The sequence below is a fragment of the Primulina tabacum genome, chromosome 8, assembly GCF_025594145.1.
Source record: "Primulina tabacum isolate GXHZ01 chromosome 8, ASM2559414v2, whole genome shotgun sequence".
NCBI lineage: Eukaryota > Viridiplantae > Streptophyta > Magnoliopsida > Lamiales > Gesneriaceae > Primulina > Primulina tabacum.
The window spans coordinates 38,292,193-38,311,746 of record NC_134557.1 but is presented as its reverse complement, the minus strand read 5'-3'; the positions used below and the strand labels follow the sequence as shown (position 1 = coordinate 38,311,746).

The window sequence follows — 19,554 nt, the reverse complement described above, 5'->3', positions numbered from 1 at the left end:
CATAGTCTTTCAACAAGTCTAACCAACGTCTTTGTCTCATGTTCAGCTCCGCTTGTGAAAAGAGATATTTCAAACTCTTATGATCAGTGAATATCTCAAATTTCTTCCCATACAAGTAGTGACGCCAAATCTTTAAGGCAAAAAACATTGCTGCTAGTTCCAAGTCATGCACTGCGTATCTAGACTCATGTGGCTTCAACTGTCGTGAAGCATAGGCAACCACACGGCCATGCTGCATTAATACACAACCCAGTCCTTGATGTGAAGCATCAGTGTGCACTGTAAATCCTCCTACACCTGATGGAATAGTCAGAACTGGAGCACTAGTCAATCTCTGCTTAAGTTCAACAAAACTAGCCTCACATGCCGGTGACCAAATAAATGGTACATTCTTTTGTGTCAGCTGGGTAATTGGCCTCGCAATCTGTGAGAATCCTTCAATAAATCTGCGATAATATCCTGCCAAACCCATAAAACTACGCACCTCAGGAACTGATGTCGGTTTACACCAATTGATGACTGCCTCAACTTTACTCGGATCAACTGATATACCAGCACTTGAAATCACATGTCCAAGGAAAACCACTCTATCCAACCAAAACTCGCATTTGGATAATTTAGCATACAACTTTTCAGTTCTCAAAATTTGCAAAAAAGCTCTCAAGTGCTCGGCATGCTCAAATTCAGATTTTGAATAAATAAGAATATCATCAATGAAGATCACAACAAATTTATCTATATACCATTGAAACACACGGTTCATCAAATCCATAAATACCGCAGGCGCATTGGTCAACCCAAAAGGCATAACCAAAAATTCAAAATGCCCATACCTAGTACGAAAAGCAGTCTTAGGCACATCTGCCTCTCTAACTCTTAACTGATGATATCCAGATCTTAAATCAATCTTAGAATATACTGAAGAACCCTGCAACTGGTCAAAGAGATCATCAATCCTTGGCAAATGATACTTATTCTTTACTGTGGTTTTATTCAACTGTCTATAATCGACACAAAGTCTCATAGACCCATTTTTCTTCTTCACGAATAAAATCGGAGCACCCCAAGGTGAAACACTTGGTCTTATATATTCTTTAGCCAATAAATCCTCAAGTTCTTCCTTTAGTTCTCTTAGTTCAATTGGTGCCATCTTATAAGGAGCTCTAGAAATAGGCTGTGTACCTGGCATCAACTCAATGTTGAAATCAATCTCTCGGACTGGTGGAAATCCTGGAATTTCATCTGGAAATACATCTGAAAATTCGCTAACAATTGGAATATCTGCCAATTTAGGCACTGACCTTGAAATATCAATTGCATAAACCAAGAAACATTCTGCTCCTTTCTGCAACAAACGAGTCATGGACAAAACAAATATCAAAGGAATCTTAGCTCGAGAACCCTTACCATAAAATGTCCAGTGATCTGTCATATGAGGCCTAAACTTAACAATCTTCTGAAAACAATCTACAGTAGCCCTGTATCTTGTCAACATGTCAATACCAACTATGCAGTCAAAATCAGACATCTCCAACACAATGCAATCAATCTCAATGACATTATCCTCATAACGAAATTCACAACCACTTATCATTTCTGCTGACCTCATCACTTTGCCCAGTGGAGTAGAAATAGATAATATAGATGATAATTGTATAGAATGCAATGAATGCAACGAGACAAAGTGCTCAGCTATGAAAGTATGTGATTCACCAGTATCCATCAAAACATAAGCAGGATAACTTGAAAGAAAACAAATACCTGCAATAACATTATCTGGAGCATTATGTGCCTCATCCTCAGTGAATGCAAAAACTCGGGCCTGCTGTCTAGGTGGTTGTCCTACCCTGTGGCTACCACTCTGTTTGTTCTGATCTGACCGATTTGACTGCTGATAGGAATGAAATATAGGAGTTTGGCCATTCTGGTGAGGTGTCTGTCTCGATGATCCCACACTCTGAGATATATCACTGCCACGATTAGGACACACTCGAGCATAGTGTCCCACTTGGTTACACAAGTGGCAAGCTCTCGAGACTCCTCTACACTGATCGGTATAATGTCTACCACCACACTGACACAAGTTGTGCCTGAATAACCAGTGCTCTGAACTGAACCAGACTGTCTCGATCCACTAGAATTCAAAAAATTACTGCCATGCCTCTTAAATTGCTTCCCTCTAGCCCTAAACTGCTCTCATATGTTGCCACTATTACCCTGTCTAAACTGCTGTCGGAACTGTGGCTGTTGGGGTCGTTGTGAATACTGAGAACCTCTCTGCCTAATGATTCCAGTTTCAGCTCCCTTGGCTCGATCAAGAGCCTCAGCAAAAGTGTTAGGCCTTCCAGTATTAACCAGGGTAAATATATCAGGATTAAAACCATTTATGAAATGATCGGCCTTAGCTTCTTCATCGGATGCTACATGAGGAGCAAATCTCCGTAAATTCGAGAACTTGGCAACATATTGCTCAATATTCAGATTTCCCTGCTTTAAATTTGCAAACTCGGCTCCCCTATCTTTCCTGTAAGAGGTAGGAAAGAGACGCTGATAAAATTCAGATTTAAAAATATCCCAGGTAACAATCGTACCTCGACCCTCTAAAGCTTTCTTTGTCATTATCCACCAACTCTTAGCAACATCCAATAACTGATGAACAATTATTTTGATTCTACGATCATCTGGATACTCAAGAGATTCAAATAATTGATCCATATTCTCCAACCAGTTCTCACACTCTAATGCATTCTCGGTACCCTTCAACATCGGTGGGTGCAAAGACTGAAATCTGGCTAACAGTATCTCCATCGGAGTCGGAGTTATATCCATCTGAGTATGAGTAGCACTGCCCTGATCTTGTGCCACTGGTATGTCCTGTCTAGGTCTACCACGACCTCTACCTCGAGTAGCCATGTCTGATATAAAATAGATCAAACACATATAAAATCACAATATCATAATCATCTCAATCTTGTTTCAATCATCTCTGGCTCTTGAGACTCAACAATCTCAAAAATCTCGAATAAAACTCAACAATATAATATCTCAATTTAAATCATGTATTTCACATCATAGCACAATGAAAATGTTAACAAATATATCACATGATCAAGCAATTCAAATTGACTCGATCTACCCTGTTCCCAAATATCTTACGCTCTGATACCACCTAATGTGAGGCCCCGGGTCCGATATCTAATACTAATAATTATAAGTGTAACAAACCAAATGATTTAGTAAATACATAATTTGTGGTTCACAAATTCACATAAACATCGTCAAAATAATTTAATGGTCTCAAATGTTTGAAATATAATTTTCAACATGCCAACAAAAAGTAGTGAACCAAAGAAATCCAAACATCATCACATAGCTCCTAAGACCCGAGAATCTCACTCTAACTCTTATCTCCTCGCCTGGAGCTGGACTTTGGCATCCCAAACCTTGCCTCACCTACCGTCAAGCACATGAAAACAAGAGGTAGCCGACGTGCCGGTGAGTATAAACCCAGTATGATACAATCAATAACATATGAGAATTAACATTTCAAATATCTCATATAAAATTCATAAAGATGCAATATAATGCATTGCATGATTTGAAGCTGTGGGCTATCAATAAATCTCAAGATCAAGTGAATCATCTGGTCATAGAGTACCCAAGGGAATAGAATCACCCAGCAACATCCACCGACTCATCCGCTCGGGGTGGGGTGCTGTGTTCTACAATCCCAGGACTATGGCGCGCCTATAGAGAGTGTTCATGCCATAGCAGCGACCTCCGCATACACTATGCCAACTCAACTATAGCCCCATACGTCCAACAAATCAATAAATCAAGGCGACCTCCGCCATATCAAATCTGAATTAAAAAGTGGCTCAATATGCAGTGTAATGATGCAAATCACTCATTTCGATATCATAATCAACTCATCTCAATACAACAATCATCATCAAATCACCAATAGTTCATCGAGCCATAGGGTTTTCAATTTAAAATAAAAATGATACTTTTACCTCGTATGTTACCGACCGTAACATACCTTTCAAATATTACCAAAAGAAGATCGAAATGTGTAGGTGAGAAGTCTTGAACCTTTGAATTCTACTATAACTCAAGAACTTTGATCATCTATCAAAACAAAGTAGTTTCTGTTAAAAATTCATAATTAATTCAATACTGCTTCGAATCAAGATCCGTAAATTTCTTAACCGTAATATGCCATAAAAACATTTATTGAATCATTTTATCAAACACATGACATGCGTGCTAAAGAGTTAGCTCCTTTACTTTGCCCTTATCTTCAATTCCATTTCTTTTCAAAATATCAATACATACAATAATAATACCATCAATCATTATATTAACAACTTTACCTCAACACTCAAACCAAACAACACATTGTTTTCCCCTTCAATCACTAAACCAAGTAAATAAGCTTTCTTACCTTGCTTATAAACTCTTGAGGAGAAGAACGTCTAATCTCCAAGCAAATATTAAGGCTTCAATCAAAGATTAATGTCTTGGAAGAAATTGGATTGAAGGAGAATGAAGAACCCTAGCTCTAAACCAATGGAGAGAAAAAAAGGAGAAGGAAAATGAGTAAAAAGATGATCCCATTCGATTTTATGCCTTCCCAAACCTCAAAACACGCTTTTTAACTTGCTGGGCGCTCGGGCGGTCACATATTAACGCCCTAGCGCCGAACTTACTGCAAACAACTCAAAAATTCAGAAGCATTGGCGCTCGGGCGGCCGTTTCTTACTGCTCGGGTGCCGCTCTGTGCATAGCTACTGTAAAGATCGCTTCTGAAACACTCTTCCCTTCCGCATTAGAAAAAGTGGTAAACAAAAAAGTTGTAGCCCTATGTCTTGACGTTTATCTCCAATTGGCCTCATGTCATTTGAAGGTCTGAGTAAAAAGTTATGCTCAATCTCCCAACATGTGTCATTGTAGGAACGACGATACGCACGACACACTTCAGGGCGCTTTTGGCTCGTTTTTCCTAATGATTTGAACAAAACTCAAATCATGAAAGTTATAGCCTTATGTCTTATCTTTCTAATGAAAGAGGCCTAACATCAATTGGATCAATATACAAAACATTATGCTAAAAACCACAACTACTGCCACATTTTTCATACCGTTTCTGCACTTCCATTACCTATTTAGCTCAAATTCCACCTTTGATTCTACCCCTCCATCATCTATTCCATTCTATAACATTCATTACCATTCATACCATAACGTAAAGCCAAGAACCATCACAACTACTGCCACATTTTTTCAAAATTCGGGCATTACAGTCGCTCAATACTGTTTTCAGTCGCCCACTTTGATATGTTATGTCATCCGATTATATGTTAAATCATTTAATTTTTATGACATCTTTATTGCTTATTTTGTATAGGAATGACGATCATCCAGATTTTGATTAATTCTAATGGAGAGTGGAAGAATGATGAACAAGGAACTTATACATGGTTATCCGAATCTAAAGAATGGACAACTATTTCCATTGATGGTAGTAATTTGACCATAGAATGTGTCATGAATGAAATATACGAGACACTTGGTCTGGCTAAATCAGATGTTGAATTGACATTGAGTTATTTACCAGAAGTAGATTCTTGCAAACCATGCCCAATCTATATTCGAAATTCACGATCCTTGGGAACATATCTATCATTTGGTAATTCGCGTACTAGACATGTTTTGCATGTGGAAGTAATTGAGATTTTTGATATTGGAGTTGATAGAGAAAAAGTTAATGACAGTGATATGCATTTTGGAGATGTGGAGGGTAGTGCTGTGAATTATAATATTAATGTAGAAGATAGAAAAAAAAATGTGATTTTGATGTAAATGTAGAATGTCGAAGAAAAGAAATTGATTTGGATATGGATGCTTTTAATCAGGGTCTTCATGATGAATATTTTGGTTGTACTTTTATCCAAGATGGTTTTGAATTGACTGCAGCAACAAAAGAAGTCGTTGTTGAAGAAGATAATGCCAATAAAAACTTGAACCAAAATGATGTCTTCGATCTACCAAGAACACAAAGTCCACATGTTGATTTCTCTCATTCTGATTTAATGGAAGCGAATACACAAAATTTGTTGGCGATTAACGATGGTGATGGTGCATTTTCATTTACCGATGGATCGAATTTATCAGTTGGTCAAAAGTTCAACAGTAAAAATGAACTTAAGAAAGAATTGACTAAGATTTCTTTGAATGCTTTATTTGAAATGAATGTTGAAAGGTCGACAAAGACACTTTATGTGGTGGGATGCATTACAGAAAAATGCAGTTGGAGAGTGCGAGCAACACGAAGGGCTAGTTCAACTCAGTTTGAAATTCGAATTTATTGTAACATACACACATGTGACCTTTCTGACAGAAGACGAAGGCACCGACAAGCAAGTTCTATTGTAGTTGCAGATGTATTGCTATAAAATTTTAGAGGGCAACAAATCACCCCTGCGCCAAAAACAATAATGACGATGATGCAAAATAAAGGGCTTGGTGTTAGCTACTACAAAGCTTGGAAGGGCAAGCAACTTGCTCTTAATCATTTGAGGGGAGATCCAAAAGAGAGTTACAGAACTTTGCCAGCTTATTTATTTGTTGTTAAGCAACTGAACAAAGATACTATAACTCATTTGGAGACTGACTCTAGTGGAAGATTTAAATACATGTTCCTAGCTTATGGGGTATGCATATCTGGGTTTCGTAGGATGCGAAAAGTTATAGCAATTGATGGGACTTTTTTGAAGGGAAAATATAGAGGTGTTTTGCTTCTTGCAACAGCCCAAGATGGAGATTTGCATCAATACCCCATTGCATGGGCTGTTGTTGACTCAGAGAATGAAATGTCATGGACTTGGTTTTTGCAGAAATTGCATGAACTGATTCCAGATGATCCTGATTTGGTAATTATCTCTGACAGACATGCTGCCATTATCAGCTCAGTGGCCGTTGTGTACAAGCACTCACATCATCTACATTGCACATGGCACCTTTCGCAAAATATCTATACCCATTGTGGTAAAAAGGGTGGTGGGGTTGAGTTTTTCATGCAAACTGCATATGCTTGCAAAATGTCTGACTTTAACATGTTGTATGAGAAGTTGAAAAATCAATACCCAAGTGTGGCTTCATATCTTGAGAAAAGCAGTTGCACCAAATAAATGGTCTAGAGCTTTCTGCCGAGGTAACCGATATGATATTATGACAACTAATGGGGCTGAGTCGATAAATTCTAGATTGTTTGAGGAAAGAGAGTTACCAATCATAGCACTGTTGAATGCAATTCAAAATATTGTTTCAGTTTGGTTCAACAAACACCGCACAGCAGCAGAGTTAGCTTCATGCAGAACGAAGTTGACTCCATCTATAGAGTTGATTTTGAGAACTAGGTTTACTCAATCACAATGTCTAAAGGTAACTCAGTTGAATTATTCTGAATATCATGTAGTTGGTGATGATACAGATGAAATAATTGATTTCTCCACCTACTCCTGCAACTGTTGTGTGTTTCAATGTGATAAAATTCCATGTAAACACGCATTAGCATCTTGTCATCTAGCAAATTTGGGTATCTATGAGTTGTGCTCACCTTATTACCTTGTGCATATGTGGCGTCAAGCCTACTCGGGTACCATTTACCCCGTGCCTCATTCAAGAGATTGGAAGATTCCCGATTATATTTCTAATTTGGAAATGCTACCTCCTAACTTCAAGCAAAAACGGGGGCGACCAAATAAACGAAGATGACCATCTATTGGAGAGTTTGGACGACAACGAAAAAAGAAATGCAGCTTATGCAATGATGTTGGACATTATAAGACGAAATGTACTCGTAAAACCACTTGATGTACTAGAAAATATTGTTTTTTGAAAGTGGATGGTTGGATTTTTTTTAATGTAATTGAACATTAATGATTTAGTATGAATGAATCGAAGATATTTTGTACTATTCAATGTATAAAAGGTGATCAAATTAATGTTTTGTGGACTGTTTACTATATTATATAATCGTGTGAGTATAAAATATAAAAGTGGCGTAAAATAATTCAAAGAGCGACCGAGAGCGACTGAGAGCGACTGAGTGATAATGAAAAATATAAAAATAATGTTATAATACAAAGAGCAACTGAGAGCGATTGAATGATATATGAGTGATCTAATAGAACCACTTGATGTTCTAGAAAATATTGTTTTTTGGAAGTGCGAGGTTGGATGTTTTTTTTTAAATGTAATTGAACATTAATGATTTAGTATGAATGAATCGAAGATATTTTGTACTATTCAATGTATAAAAGGTGATCAAATTAATGTTTGTGGACTATTTACTATATTATAGTATATTATAATCGTGTGAGTATAAAATATAAAAGTGGCGTAAAATAATTCAAAGAGCGACCCAGAGCGACTGAGAGCGACTGAGTGATATATGATTCTTATAATAGAAAATAGGAGCAACTTCACGTTTGGGTCTATTTACTCTATTTTAGTATAGTATAACGGAGTGATAATGTAAAATATAAAAATAATGGCATAATACAAAGAGCGACTGAGAGCTACTGAATGATAAACTTTCTCACTATTTTTTACTATTAAGTAGCATATAAAACATGAACTTGCTCACTATTTTTTACTATATAACTCAGTCTCCATTCGGTCGCTCCCAGTCGCCCTCAGTCATTTTTTCCTTATTTCACACTATGTTTAATTTCATAATTTCTTATACATGAAAACATACCATAATATAGTAAATAGGATATAAAACACGAATTTGCTCACTTTGTTTTTATCATATCAATCAGTCGCCATTCGGTCGCCCTCAGTCATTTTTGCCTTATTTCACACTATGTTTAATTTTGTAATTTATTATACATGAAAACATACCATAATATAGTAAATAGGATATAAAACACGAATTTGCTCACTTTGTTTTTATCATATCAATCAGTCGCCATTCGGTCGTTCCCAGTTGCCATTCGGTCGTCCTCAATCATTTTTTCCTTATTTCACATTATGTTTAATTTTGTAATTTATTATACATGAAAACATACCATAATATAGTAAATAGGATATAAAACACGAATTTGCTCACTTTGTTTTTATCATATCAGTCAGTCGCCATTCGGTCGCTCTCAGTCGTCATTCGGTCGCCCTCAGTCATTTTTGTCTTATTTCACACTATGTTTAATTTTGTAATTTATTATACATGAAAACATACCATAATATAGTAAATAGGATATAAAACATGAATTTGCTCACTTTGTTTTTATCATAACAATGTCGCCATTTGGTCGCTCCCAGTCGCCATTCGGTCGCCCTCAGTAATTTTTGTCTTATTTCACACTATGTTTAATTTTGTAATTTATTATACATGAAAACATACCATAATATAGTAAATAGGATATAAAACACGAATTTTCTTACTTTTTTTATCATATCAATCAGTCGCCATTCAGTTGCCCTCAGTCATTTTTGCCTTATTTCACACTATGTTTAATTTTGTAATTTATTATACATGAAAACATACCATAATATAGTAAATATGATATAAAACACGAATTTGCTCAATTTGTTTTTACCATATCACTCAGTCGCCATTCGGTCGCCCTAAATTATTTTTGGCTTGTTTCACACTAAACCATGGAATTCATGGAATGTAAAACAAATAAATAAAGACTCATTATAAAAATATAAAACAAATAACTAAACTATGGAATCCAAAAAAAAATAAAAAAACACTACAAATCATTACTTTTTGTTTGCAGTTGTACATGATCAAAAAAGCTACAAAGCATCCCAACAACCACCATGGTATCGCTACAAAATCCAATCTTTATTCAAAGTACATGCTATTAAATAGGGTCTACATGAGTCGACTATCTTGTCCTTTATTTCATGTGGATTGAGACGAGCTAATTCCACCTCGATGGTCTTGATCCCCATGCACCACAATCACCTCTGCAAAATTAATATTATTAAAATTAATCATGGAATAAATGTGAAATAAAATAAAATTTTATTTGGTAAAACAAACCCAGCAATATTCTGAGGAAATGACGGTGGTCGTGTAATCTTCCATGTATCGGTTGTTACTACGCCCACAATATTCAATAATCGAGGTATTAGAACTTGTAGCGGACGAACATACGACTCCATGTTAATCTCTTTGGTTAAATAGATTCCACAATCATAAATTATGATAGATGTGGCCTTTATATCGATTTTCACAGCAACCCAATGGTTGGGGACATGGTAAGGCACAAGGATAAATGATGTTTCTTTCCATGGCAATGATTTCCATTTTCTACTTGATCCTTCAGCCATTCGAATCAAATCCTCCCAATGACAATGAGACATACCCTTTTCAGCTTTGGAATGGACAACATCCAAAAGTCCACTAAAATAACCACCCATTATAGCAATGTCTTGTGCCACTAAATGAGGATACTTTTTTTGAAGCACCAAAAACCCATTCATGCATTCGTTAATGCGCTGTAAATAACAAAAAGATTAATGATTAGCACAAAACACATGAAGAACATATATATTAATTAAATATATGAAATCATATATACTCACAGAAGATCCAAGCCATGACCTAGTCAAGAGCAAATCATTAAACCACTTCTTATCGTAGGCGGCCATTAGGCATTGACGAGTGCCTTTCATTGTTTTAATTTGCTCCTTCAAAGCTTTAGTTAGCTTCGGTGACTTTGCTATTTGAAGTGGTTGAAATTTGTCATTACATGATCCAAGTTGATGGCTAACTAATACAGGGGGCATCTCTGACAATTACATGAAGGGCGACGATAAGTACGACGACTTCTTGATTTGCCTCTTAACCCTGACATAGGTTAATAACATGTTATTGTAAGCTTTCTTATCATCATTATTGTTTGCATCTCCAACTGGCTGGGCATTGGAAGCTCCTTCATCAACTACGAATCGTTGGGGAGTGTGCAAGATATGTTTGCTTGGTTGGATCATGGAGTGTCCATTTTGAGGAGATGTAGAACCTGTATGTAAAAATATATTTATCTTAAAATATTTAATCAGGTGACATGACTTATCCACTAAAGCATGTGACTTACCTTCTGATGGCAAGACTTCTTCATTAACACCTTTGATATCAAACATCTTTTGTCTCTTTGCTTCTGGAAGTATACTAGTTGGTTGACGTGATGTCTCTGCTGGATTTTTTTCCTGTGTTTTTTACCTGGACAGATACCTCTTCAAGCTTCTCCTCAATATTAGTAAATCTTTCATCCATGTATGCTTGCAATTTTGTAAACTTCTCATCTATATAATCTTGAAGTTGGACAAAATAATTTGGAACACTGGGAACCTCTCCAACAAAAGCACTCGGATCAATATGTGTGGAGGTGTGTGGTCGATCTTCTTCTTGACGAAGTGGAGGTGATTGTTTGTCATGTGCATCTGCTCTCTGGCTTTGCATATCTTCAAAAGATTTTTGCTCTTCTAAGGGTTGATCAACGTTTTCGGGACTGCTATCTGCATAGCAGTATACATTTTGTCTCTCCGACAACAATGGTAGAACATGCGATAAATTAGGATCTGAATCAGAAAATTGACCATTTGCGATGTACAAGGCTTGTAGTTCCAACTCTGTAGGTGTCAACATGCCAATAACCATCTGTATATTACAAATTATAAAATTCCAACACTGAATTACAATTAAATATCTTTGAAATATTAAATAAATTATTGGCAAAATACTCACCCTATTTAAAAACTCATGTGATGCTTGAACAACTTCATTGTACTTTGGAGATGATTTCACATGCCAATCATTTGAAATCCATCCACACATACGCGGAAGAATCATGTTATATCCATCTCTTCGCTTAGCAAACTTCTTTGCAATGCCAGGAATACATTCATATGCAAGAATCTGCATTAAAAAAATTATAGCCAACATAATATTAAATAAATTAACTAAGTAAATACAAAACAAATAAAAATATCTTACTTGAAGTGGATGAACAAATCCGTTCAAAGTAAACGCTCCATATTCGACAATCTTTTCGTTCTTCTTCTTTTTCTTCAATTTGATTGAAGTTAAATCTCGCTTTATACTTTTAAGAACTTCGTTATAAGCTATCGTACCCCAAGGATATTTGTTAAACAAATTCAAATCCTCCACTAAACTCAAAAGCATGTTGTCAACTTGAGGAACCGTCTTTTGTCGAACTGGCCAAAGAACAGCAGCACCAAAGTACAAACATATTTTTCCAAATTTATAGTGCGTTCAGGTGTTTTTCTCATTTCCGTTAGCTTTGTCGCCACCTCCTCAATATATACGTTTTCATTTCCACAAAAATGTCTATCCCGAAATTGCATCGTCTCTCCAACTTCAGGAAAATCTTCTGAACAATCAAGCCCAGTTATAAGTGCATACTCCATTTTCGAAAATCTCAACGGTCGTTGATTCACAACCATCCACAACTCATCACTAGTAGTCTTACATGACTGTCTAGCCATCAAGAACCATATAATCTGACTGGATAAATTGTAATCTCTTACATACTTAATTAAATTACCAAATTGAGTTCCATCAATCATATTCTGCATCTCTGCATCATTGAGGCATTCCTTGATAGTCTCTGATACACTTTTGAAATGAGAGTTTAAACTTAACTAGCATTCAAAGTGATTCTTTCTCAATAACTGAGGTTTCAATTTTACCTACATTCGAAAAAACATAAATGATATAAAAAATATAAATATTTTTCAAACATAAAAAACAAATACAATGTTGAATACATTTTCTCAGCAAAAACACAAATAGTTTATTCATTTATCAGTTACAGATATGTAAGAAAGTTTAGGCAAAAACTCAATTCCACAAATCTAACTAAAAGTAAAAACTCTATAAAAATCATATAAAACGATAAACTTACCCAAACTTCTTCTTCTGCCATTTTAATTACAAATGTTAAATGTATGGTTGTTTAAATGGTCCTTGATCAGTGAATTAGGTCATTGATTGAAAGAAAATTTCAATGGAGCTAAGAGAAGAACGATCGGTCACCTAAGGAGAAGAAGGAATGATATTGTTAGTTTAACGTCACTCATAAAATACTTTTATCAAAGAGAATATTCAAAACTAAGAATTGAACTCATGCAAAAACAATTTTATAAATGATTTACTAAAAAGAAATAAATTAACCTCAAACACAAATAATTTATTAATAATAAATCATTTAGTTGAACTTGCGGGCTGAGTATCAATTTTAGACCATTGATTGATTCAATGGAAAATTTTTCTAAGCTGGACTTGCGTGCTGGGTATCACAAAATTCGGATGGATTCCAGGGACATTCACAAGACAGCTTTTCGAACTCATGGGGATCATTATGAATTCACTGTTGTGCCATTCGGTTTATCAAATGCACCCTCTACATTCCAAAGTCAAAACTGGTACCATTACAATCTGCATAATCCCTTAGGAGATAATAGGGTAAAGAAAGGAAGGAAAAGGGAACTCCGGTGCTTACCTCGAAGCATGAACAATCGCAAGAAATTTTGTGAGCTCGAAATGCCACCTTAATTGAACTGTAGCCAAATCGAACATGAATAATGATGAAAACAATCAAATGAAAACTGAAGAGTAAACCTGAAGTGAGAAGAAGACGACGAGGATCCAAATAGGTGATAGGAGGTAGGAATCCCATAAATATAAACAAAATCAAACACATACAATAAGATTATGAAAAGGAATTGACGGCGGCTCACCTTCCGTTTAAGATTGTAACGGTGCCACTCAGATTTGTAGTGAAGCTTCTGCTCAGAATCGTCGAGGAATTCCTTGTTGCAAGCGTTGCAAGTCAATCCCGGTGTCTGATGGCAACCAAATGGGATTTCACAAAAAAAACCTTAGGGTTAAAAGGAAAAAAATAAGGATTTGAAATATTTAAAATAAGGGTAGAATAGACATTTTAAAAGTGAGTGCTAGTTTTTTAAATTTGATGTTATAGAGTGTTATTTGCCTAAATTTTCCCGGTTTAAAAGACTTGATTTATACCATTACCACAAGTTATAACTTTTGGTAAAGTGGCAAACGTTCGGTCCTAGCTACAATTGGTGTCAGAGCTAAGTTCACGGGTTCGATTATCATTTATTAAAATGAGTGTAATTATTGGAGGAGATTGTTGAGTACAATAATTTTCTCCTATTGGTAAAGAAATCGAAACTTGGTGCTTGAGATGTTGTACAGTTTAAAATATTTGAGTTGCACCGTCACCATCAACTGTAACTTTTGGTAAATCGACAAACGCTTGGTCCGACAATTGGTATCAAAACTAAGACAACGTGTTCGATTCTCATTGATGGCAATGAATGCAATTATTAGAAGAAAGATTGTTGGGTGTAATAATTGTTCTTAATTGGTAGAGCAATCGAAATATAGTGCTTGAGCTGTTGTATGATTTAAAAGATTTGAGTTGTACCATTATCACACCAACTATAATTTTTGAAAAATTGGTAAACGGTCAGTCATATAAATAATTTAATTAAATTTACTTTTACTTCGTATTAATTGATAATTTACGGGCATGATTTAGTTTCCACAATTCGTACGACAGACTCCCTTTCCAACGTGTGAGAAACGGCAGCTGGATAAATATTCCAATTCCCGTCATTGTAAATCAATTATAATACATACATACTTATATGGGTCGCCATAATTTATCTATCTAAATTTACATAAACCTTAATAAATTGTTATTGAATATTAAAATAATATATTGTTTGAAGATATATAATAATAGAATTTCATATCGTCAATTATTTGTAAAGTTGCTATGCATTCCATCGTTTATAAGTGCATTTTATGAAAGTTAGCAAATTTAATGCAATAATTTTTTTTGGCTAACGTTGGAACCGACATCAGCTATGTGCTGTTTGGTGTACTCTAGGCTATGTTTGGTAGCCATGATAAGGGAATGATTATTAAATAATCATCCCTTATCTATGTTTGGTTCATTTTTAATTTAGCATGGAGGCCCTTGATTATGATTGAAAGCCCTCACTATTTATGTTATTTGTGTGATTAAATATCCCTCCTCGAAGATGTGATAATATATAATTCTTGAATAGTGATAATGATAAATTAATATAATATTTAAATTTTTATTATATTTTTTTTTATAAATTAATTTCATATTTTTTATTATTTTCAATCATTTTAAAGAAAATAAATTGTAATGCAAATCTATCTTAAATTAAATTTTTATAAATTTTTAATCTTGTTAATGAATTTTTTTATCAAAATAAATATTTATTAAATTCTAATTTATTTTGTTTAATGATTACCGTAATATTTTCAAATATATTTCTAATAAATATATTTTAATTAATTTTAATAAATGTAAATTATAATTATAAATATTTAATTATCTATCCAATTATTTTAAGAATATATATTTAATTAACACTTGGGACATTTTAGTCATTGCAATAAAATTTACAAAATTAATCCATCATTTTAAAATCATACCAAACACCATGTTATTTATCTCACCTTACTATTAATTCATATATCTCATTTTTTAATCACTCTAATTACTAATCATTTACTTATCTCATCACACGTACCAAACGGAGCCTAAGTAAACATTACCTGTCAAGCGTTCATATACTCCACCAAATCAGACGCTCCTTGATAACATATTAAGGCATGCAATATGATATGATAGCAACATTGATTTCAAAAATAATAATTAACGTACTAAGTATGACAAAAGATTGAAGTAATTGACAAAAAAATGAAGAAAATAATACACGGACAATGTTAAATGACACTGTTTTACGTAATTTAAATTCCATTGAACGAGATTTAGATAGAAATTGAAATATGTATGTTTGAATTGTTTTTTTTTTTCCATGGTCGGCTAGGCCAAGTTTTCCATGCAACTCTAGCTATATAAACCCTACTTTCCCTCCTTCCTCTTGCACCAAAGACTCGGCTCCAATAGCAAAATGAAAATCCGCCAAACAACATTGATATCTCTTCTTTTATTCTTCATTTTCACGGCGTCGGAACATTTGTGTCACGCCCAAAACTCTCCACAAGACTTCCTAAACGCACACAATGCCGCTCGTGCCCAAGTTGGGGTCGGGCCAATGACATGGGACGCAAACAAATTATGTCAACTCCAGACTCGGTGATTGTAGCCTCGTGCACTCGACGAATCGCCCCTATGGGGAGAATCTCGCCAAGGGAAGTGGTGATTTCACGGGAGTGGCTGCAGTGAACTTGTGGGTAGCGAAGAAGCCCAACTATAATTATGGGTCTAATTCGTGTGTCGGGGGAGAGTGCCTACACTATACGCAAGTTGTGTGGCGTAACTCGGTGCGCCTCGGGTGCGCTAGGGCTCGATGCAACAATGGGTGGTGGTACATTTCTTGCAACTATGATCCACCGGGTAATTATGTTGGCCAACGCCCTTACTAGGGATAAATCTCGATCGGTGTTGTTTCTACTTCATATGTATTAAGAATAAGGGAAATATTCCCATATTTTCTTCTTGTCAAACAAACCTTTGTACCCTCTAATTAATGATTAAATAAAACATATCAATGATCATTTTGCAAGGGGAAGTTAAATGCCTTTTCCTTCTGTGTTTTTCCTATTTAATTTTCAATACTATCAATATCAATAATATTCATATATATAACCTTTTGCCTATTTTGGAAGATTATATAGTGGCATAGAAATTGAAAGTTCCTATACAACTTGGCTACATAATATAAAAATCTATCAATTTTTTTGTTTTTTGTTTATATAAAAATAAATTCTGACGACCCTTAAAACATTTTTTTAAGAAACAAATATTAACATAGAACAGAAATTTAAAAAATATAACAACATAAACAGAAATTGAAAAATATCACTTTTTAAAAATAAAATAATACAAAAACCATATCCTATCAAATAAAAACAATAAAAATATATTTATTTTACATAAATATTAAGTATGAAAAATATAGTACAAGTAAAAATAATTAAATATAAAAGTGGTGGGTACTTTGGCTTGTGACTCCAGTAAAACGATTTTGATCGAGTTATTATGAAAGCTAACAAAAGAAATGGCGGGACTCAACTTCGATTATACTAGTTTTCGAATGGCATTCTCGTAATTTTAATGAAATTTTAAATTCATGTCCTAAGAATAAAATGAAATTTTTGTGCATTAATGTATAAATAAATATTTTTTTCTCCTTTCATGAATTCATGAAATCTGCGTAAGATTTTAGAAGACTATTTTCTTGCAAATATTCGTTCATACAAGATTCGTATGTTCATGCAAATGAAAAAAAGCTCCTTAATTAATTTGTTAATCCATAATTATTATACATATAAAAAAATCATATCCTTAAATGTACAATATTTTAGAAATCACATCGGATTAGAATAAATTTTTATCTTAGGAAAAAAAAATATAGTGGACTCGATCCACATTACGGGTGTAAACGATCAGGGGGAGAACAATGTGGGCAAATTTGGGCATAAGTCCAGCATATATATATATATATATATATACACACACACTACATGTATAAAGCCAATTAAATGTGTAGAATCATTATCTCACAAAAAACAATAAAAAAATGGATTGAATTTTAAAGTTCAATTAATGTTTGAAACCCAATTCATATGGGTAATTAAATGTGTAGATTTAAAACCCAAATAAAACTCAATTCAAAAGGTTATTATGTGTAGATTGTAAAATCATTACTGAAAAAAATAAAAAAAAAAGTCGACTACTGAAGATTGAAGAAGAATGGTGCACGCACGAGAACAGCTTCGGTAAAAATTGAAGAAACAAAATTTCTTATAAGTTTGTATTTGAAATTTATTTATATCAATGATATAAATTATGATTTGCAAATATTATGTCAAGATTAGTTTAATAAATAATAACGCAAACTTCAAACAATCTGATGTCATATATTTTAATGTCGGACATGTTCTGTATGTCTCCTTGATTGGAGCTAATATGTGAATCGAAAATTGGTATCAAGATTTTTACTTTCTAGGGTTGAAAGTGAACGTTGGGGATTTTAAGATTTCTAATATTTAGGATTGAAAATGTGTAAACATTGAAAATAATATCTATTTTTTATTTGTTCAAAGAAGAAAAATTTGTGAAGTTTTTTTATCTTCATATTCAAAATCTACATGATTTAAGTTGTTTTTTTTTATATTTATTGAATTATGCTGAAATTTTATGATTAAAAAATACAGAATTTGCAATTTAAATTGAATTATAACTTGTCAATTTCATTTTGATTACAATTTACAGATGAATTATTGCAATGAAAAATAATTTAACAGTCCATTATCACTAATAGATTTTCAGTTGATGGAATTGAACGAGAGATTTACAGAGAGCACAATGGAACTTCTTACTCTTAGTAATGCTTTGAGCCGTTGATGGATTCAGATCATTTTCTCTATGTGACATTTGTTCTCTTTTTTATAAGTTTTACTACCATGATTTCAATCAAGAAGAAAGAGAAGATTTGGTGAGAGAATTAGATCATTACAAGGTTTATGTACCGCTTCATGCGCAAGTTTCAGAATCTTGATTCTTTGCATCATTTGTGACAAACATTGGCCAGAACAACGAAGTCGGTTATCTATCCTTTGATTGATAGGTTGGTTCGATTGGTTTTGACTCTTCCAGTTTCTACATCAACTACAGAACGAGCTTTTTCAGGAAAGAAACTCATTAAGACGCCACTTCGTAATACAATGAAAAATGACCTTCTTGCCAATACCATGGTTGTTTACACAGAGAGGAATATTGCTCTTGGTATTGATACATAATTTATCATAAACAAGTTTGGTGCATTGAAAAATCGCAAAATTCGGTTTAAATAAGAATTTCATATGTTCAATTAACTTCTTTTTTATTTCTATTATGTGAAGTTTAAATTAATATTTATACGAATTCGGTATGTTTATGTAGTTTCTTTTATTTCAATTATATGAAGTTCAAATTAATATTTAAAAACATTCTGCCCACCAGAGAAAATATTTATGTCTACGCCACTGTAAACGTTATGGAAAAAACTTGTGTGAGACGGTCTCACGGGTCGTATTTTGTGAGACGGATATCTTATTTAGGTCATCCATGAAAAAATATTACTTTTTATGCTAAGAGTATTATTTTTTATTGTGAATATCAGTAGGGTTGACCTGTCTCACAGATAAAGATTCATGAGACTGTCTCACAAGAGACCTACTCAAACGTTATTATCCTTAGGTCTGTGTTTGAAGCTATTTAATATGGTACACACATTTATTCCATCTTATCCTTAGGTCTTACAACATCACCCAGTATTTATTCAATTTTATTAAAGCAATACCCGATATTTTTTCATGATACACATTGTATAGCATCATAAAAAAAATATAATCCTTTATAACTATTTAATCAACCATTGAAATATTGTCCCAATGATAAGATCGAATTACATGGCACATTTGGCTGAGTA

At 34.0% G+C, this 19,554-nt stretch overlaps 2 protein-coding genes and 1 long non-coding RNA gene across 5 annotated transcripts in view; 1 reads left to right on the top strand and 2 right to left on the bottom strand.

Annotated features, from left to right (window-relative positions):
• Positions 1-2,677: 2,677 nt before the first annotated feature.
• The window catches only part of LOC142552525 (uncharacterized), a 73,419-nt gene continuing 56,542 nt past the window's right edge, over positions 2,678-19,554 (bottom strand). Inside the window, exons 2-3 of one of the 2 annotated variants that reach the window (XR_012821827.1) lie at positions 4,043-4,131; positions 2,678-3,453 (exon numbers count right to left, since the gene is read on the bottom strand). This is a non-coding gene — a long non-coding RNA (uncharacterized LOC142552525). The remainder of the gene's footprint in view (positions 3,454-4,042; positions 4,132-19,554) is intronic. The other variant, XR_012821826.1, reaches the window with a different exon arrangement.
• Positions 9,788-13,889, bottom strand: LOC142554067 (uncharacterized). 2 transcript variants are annotated; one of them, XM_075664683.1, is made up of 9 exons: positions 13,786-13,889; positions 13,548-13,605; positions 12,951-13,081; positions 12,020-12,735; positions 11,771-11,941; positions 11,121-11,683; positions 10,609-11,045; positions 10,064-10,521; positions 9,788-9,987 (listed from the first exon to the last, which is right to left on the bottom strand). In XM_075664683.1, the coding sequence occupies exons 4-6, from the start codon at positions 12,206-12,208 to the stop codon at positions 11,195-11,197; spliced, it is 849 nt and encodes a 282-aa protein (XP_075520798.1). In that variant the 5' UTR covers positions 12,209-12,735; positions 12,951-13,081; positions 13,548-13,605; positions 13,786-13,889; the 3' UTR covers positions 9,788-9,987; positions 10,064-10,521; positions 10,609-11,045; positions 11,121-11,194. The 2 variants fall into 2 exon arrangements, with proteins under 2 accessions (XP_075520798.1, XP_075520799.1); XM_075664684.1 differs by lacking the exon at positions 13,786-13,889 and having other exon boundaries at positions 13,548-13,759.
• On the top strand, positions 15,969-16,639 carry LOC142552524 (pathogenesis-related leaf protein 6-like). The gene is given in 2 exon segments (XM_075662216.1): positions 15,969-16,190; positions 16,192-16,639. Coding segments are annotated over 2 exon segments (474 nt in total). The 5' UTR covers positions 15,969-16,029; the 3' UTR covers positions 16,505-16,639.

What these genes read in the sequence shown, in the direction of transcription:
- LOC142554067 (XM_075664683.1), bottom strand. Translation starts at nt 12,208, where the DNA reads ATGCTTTTGAGTTTAGTGGAGGATTTGAATTTGTTTAACAAATATCCT. An exon ending in GATTTGTTCATCCACTTCAA is followed by an intron (nt 11,942 to 12,019) that starts GTAAGATATTTT and finishes TTTTTAATGCAG; the next exon opens with ATTCTTGCATATGAATGTAT. An exon ending in CACATGAGTTTTTAAATAGG is followed by an intron (nt 11,684 to 11,770) that starts GTGAGTATTTTG and finishes TGTAATATACAG; the next exon opens with ATGGTTATTGGCATGTTGAC.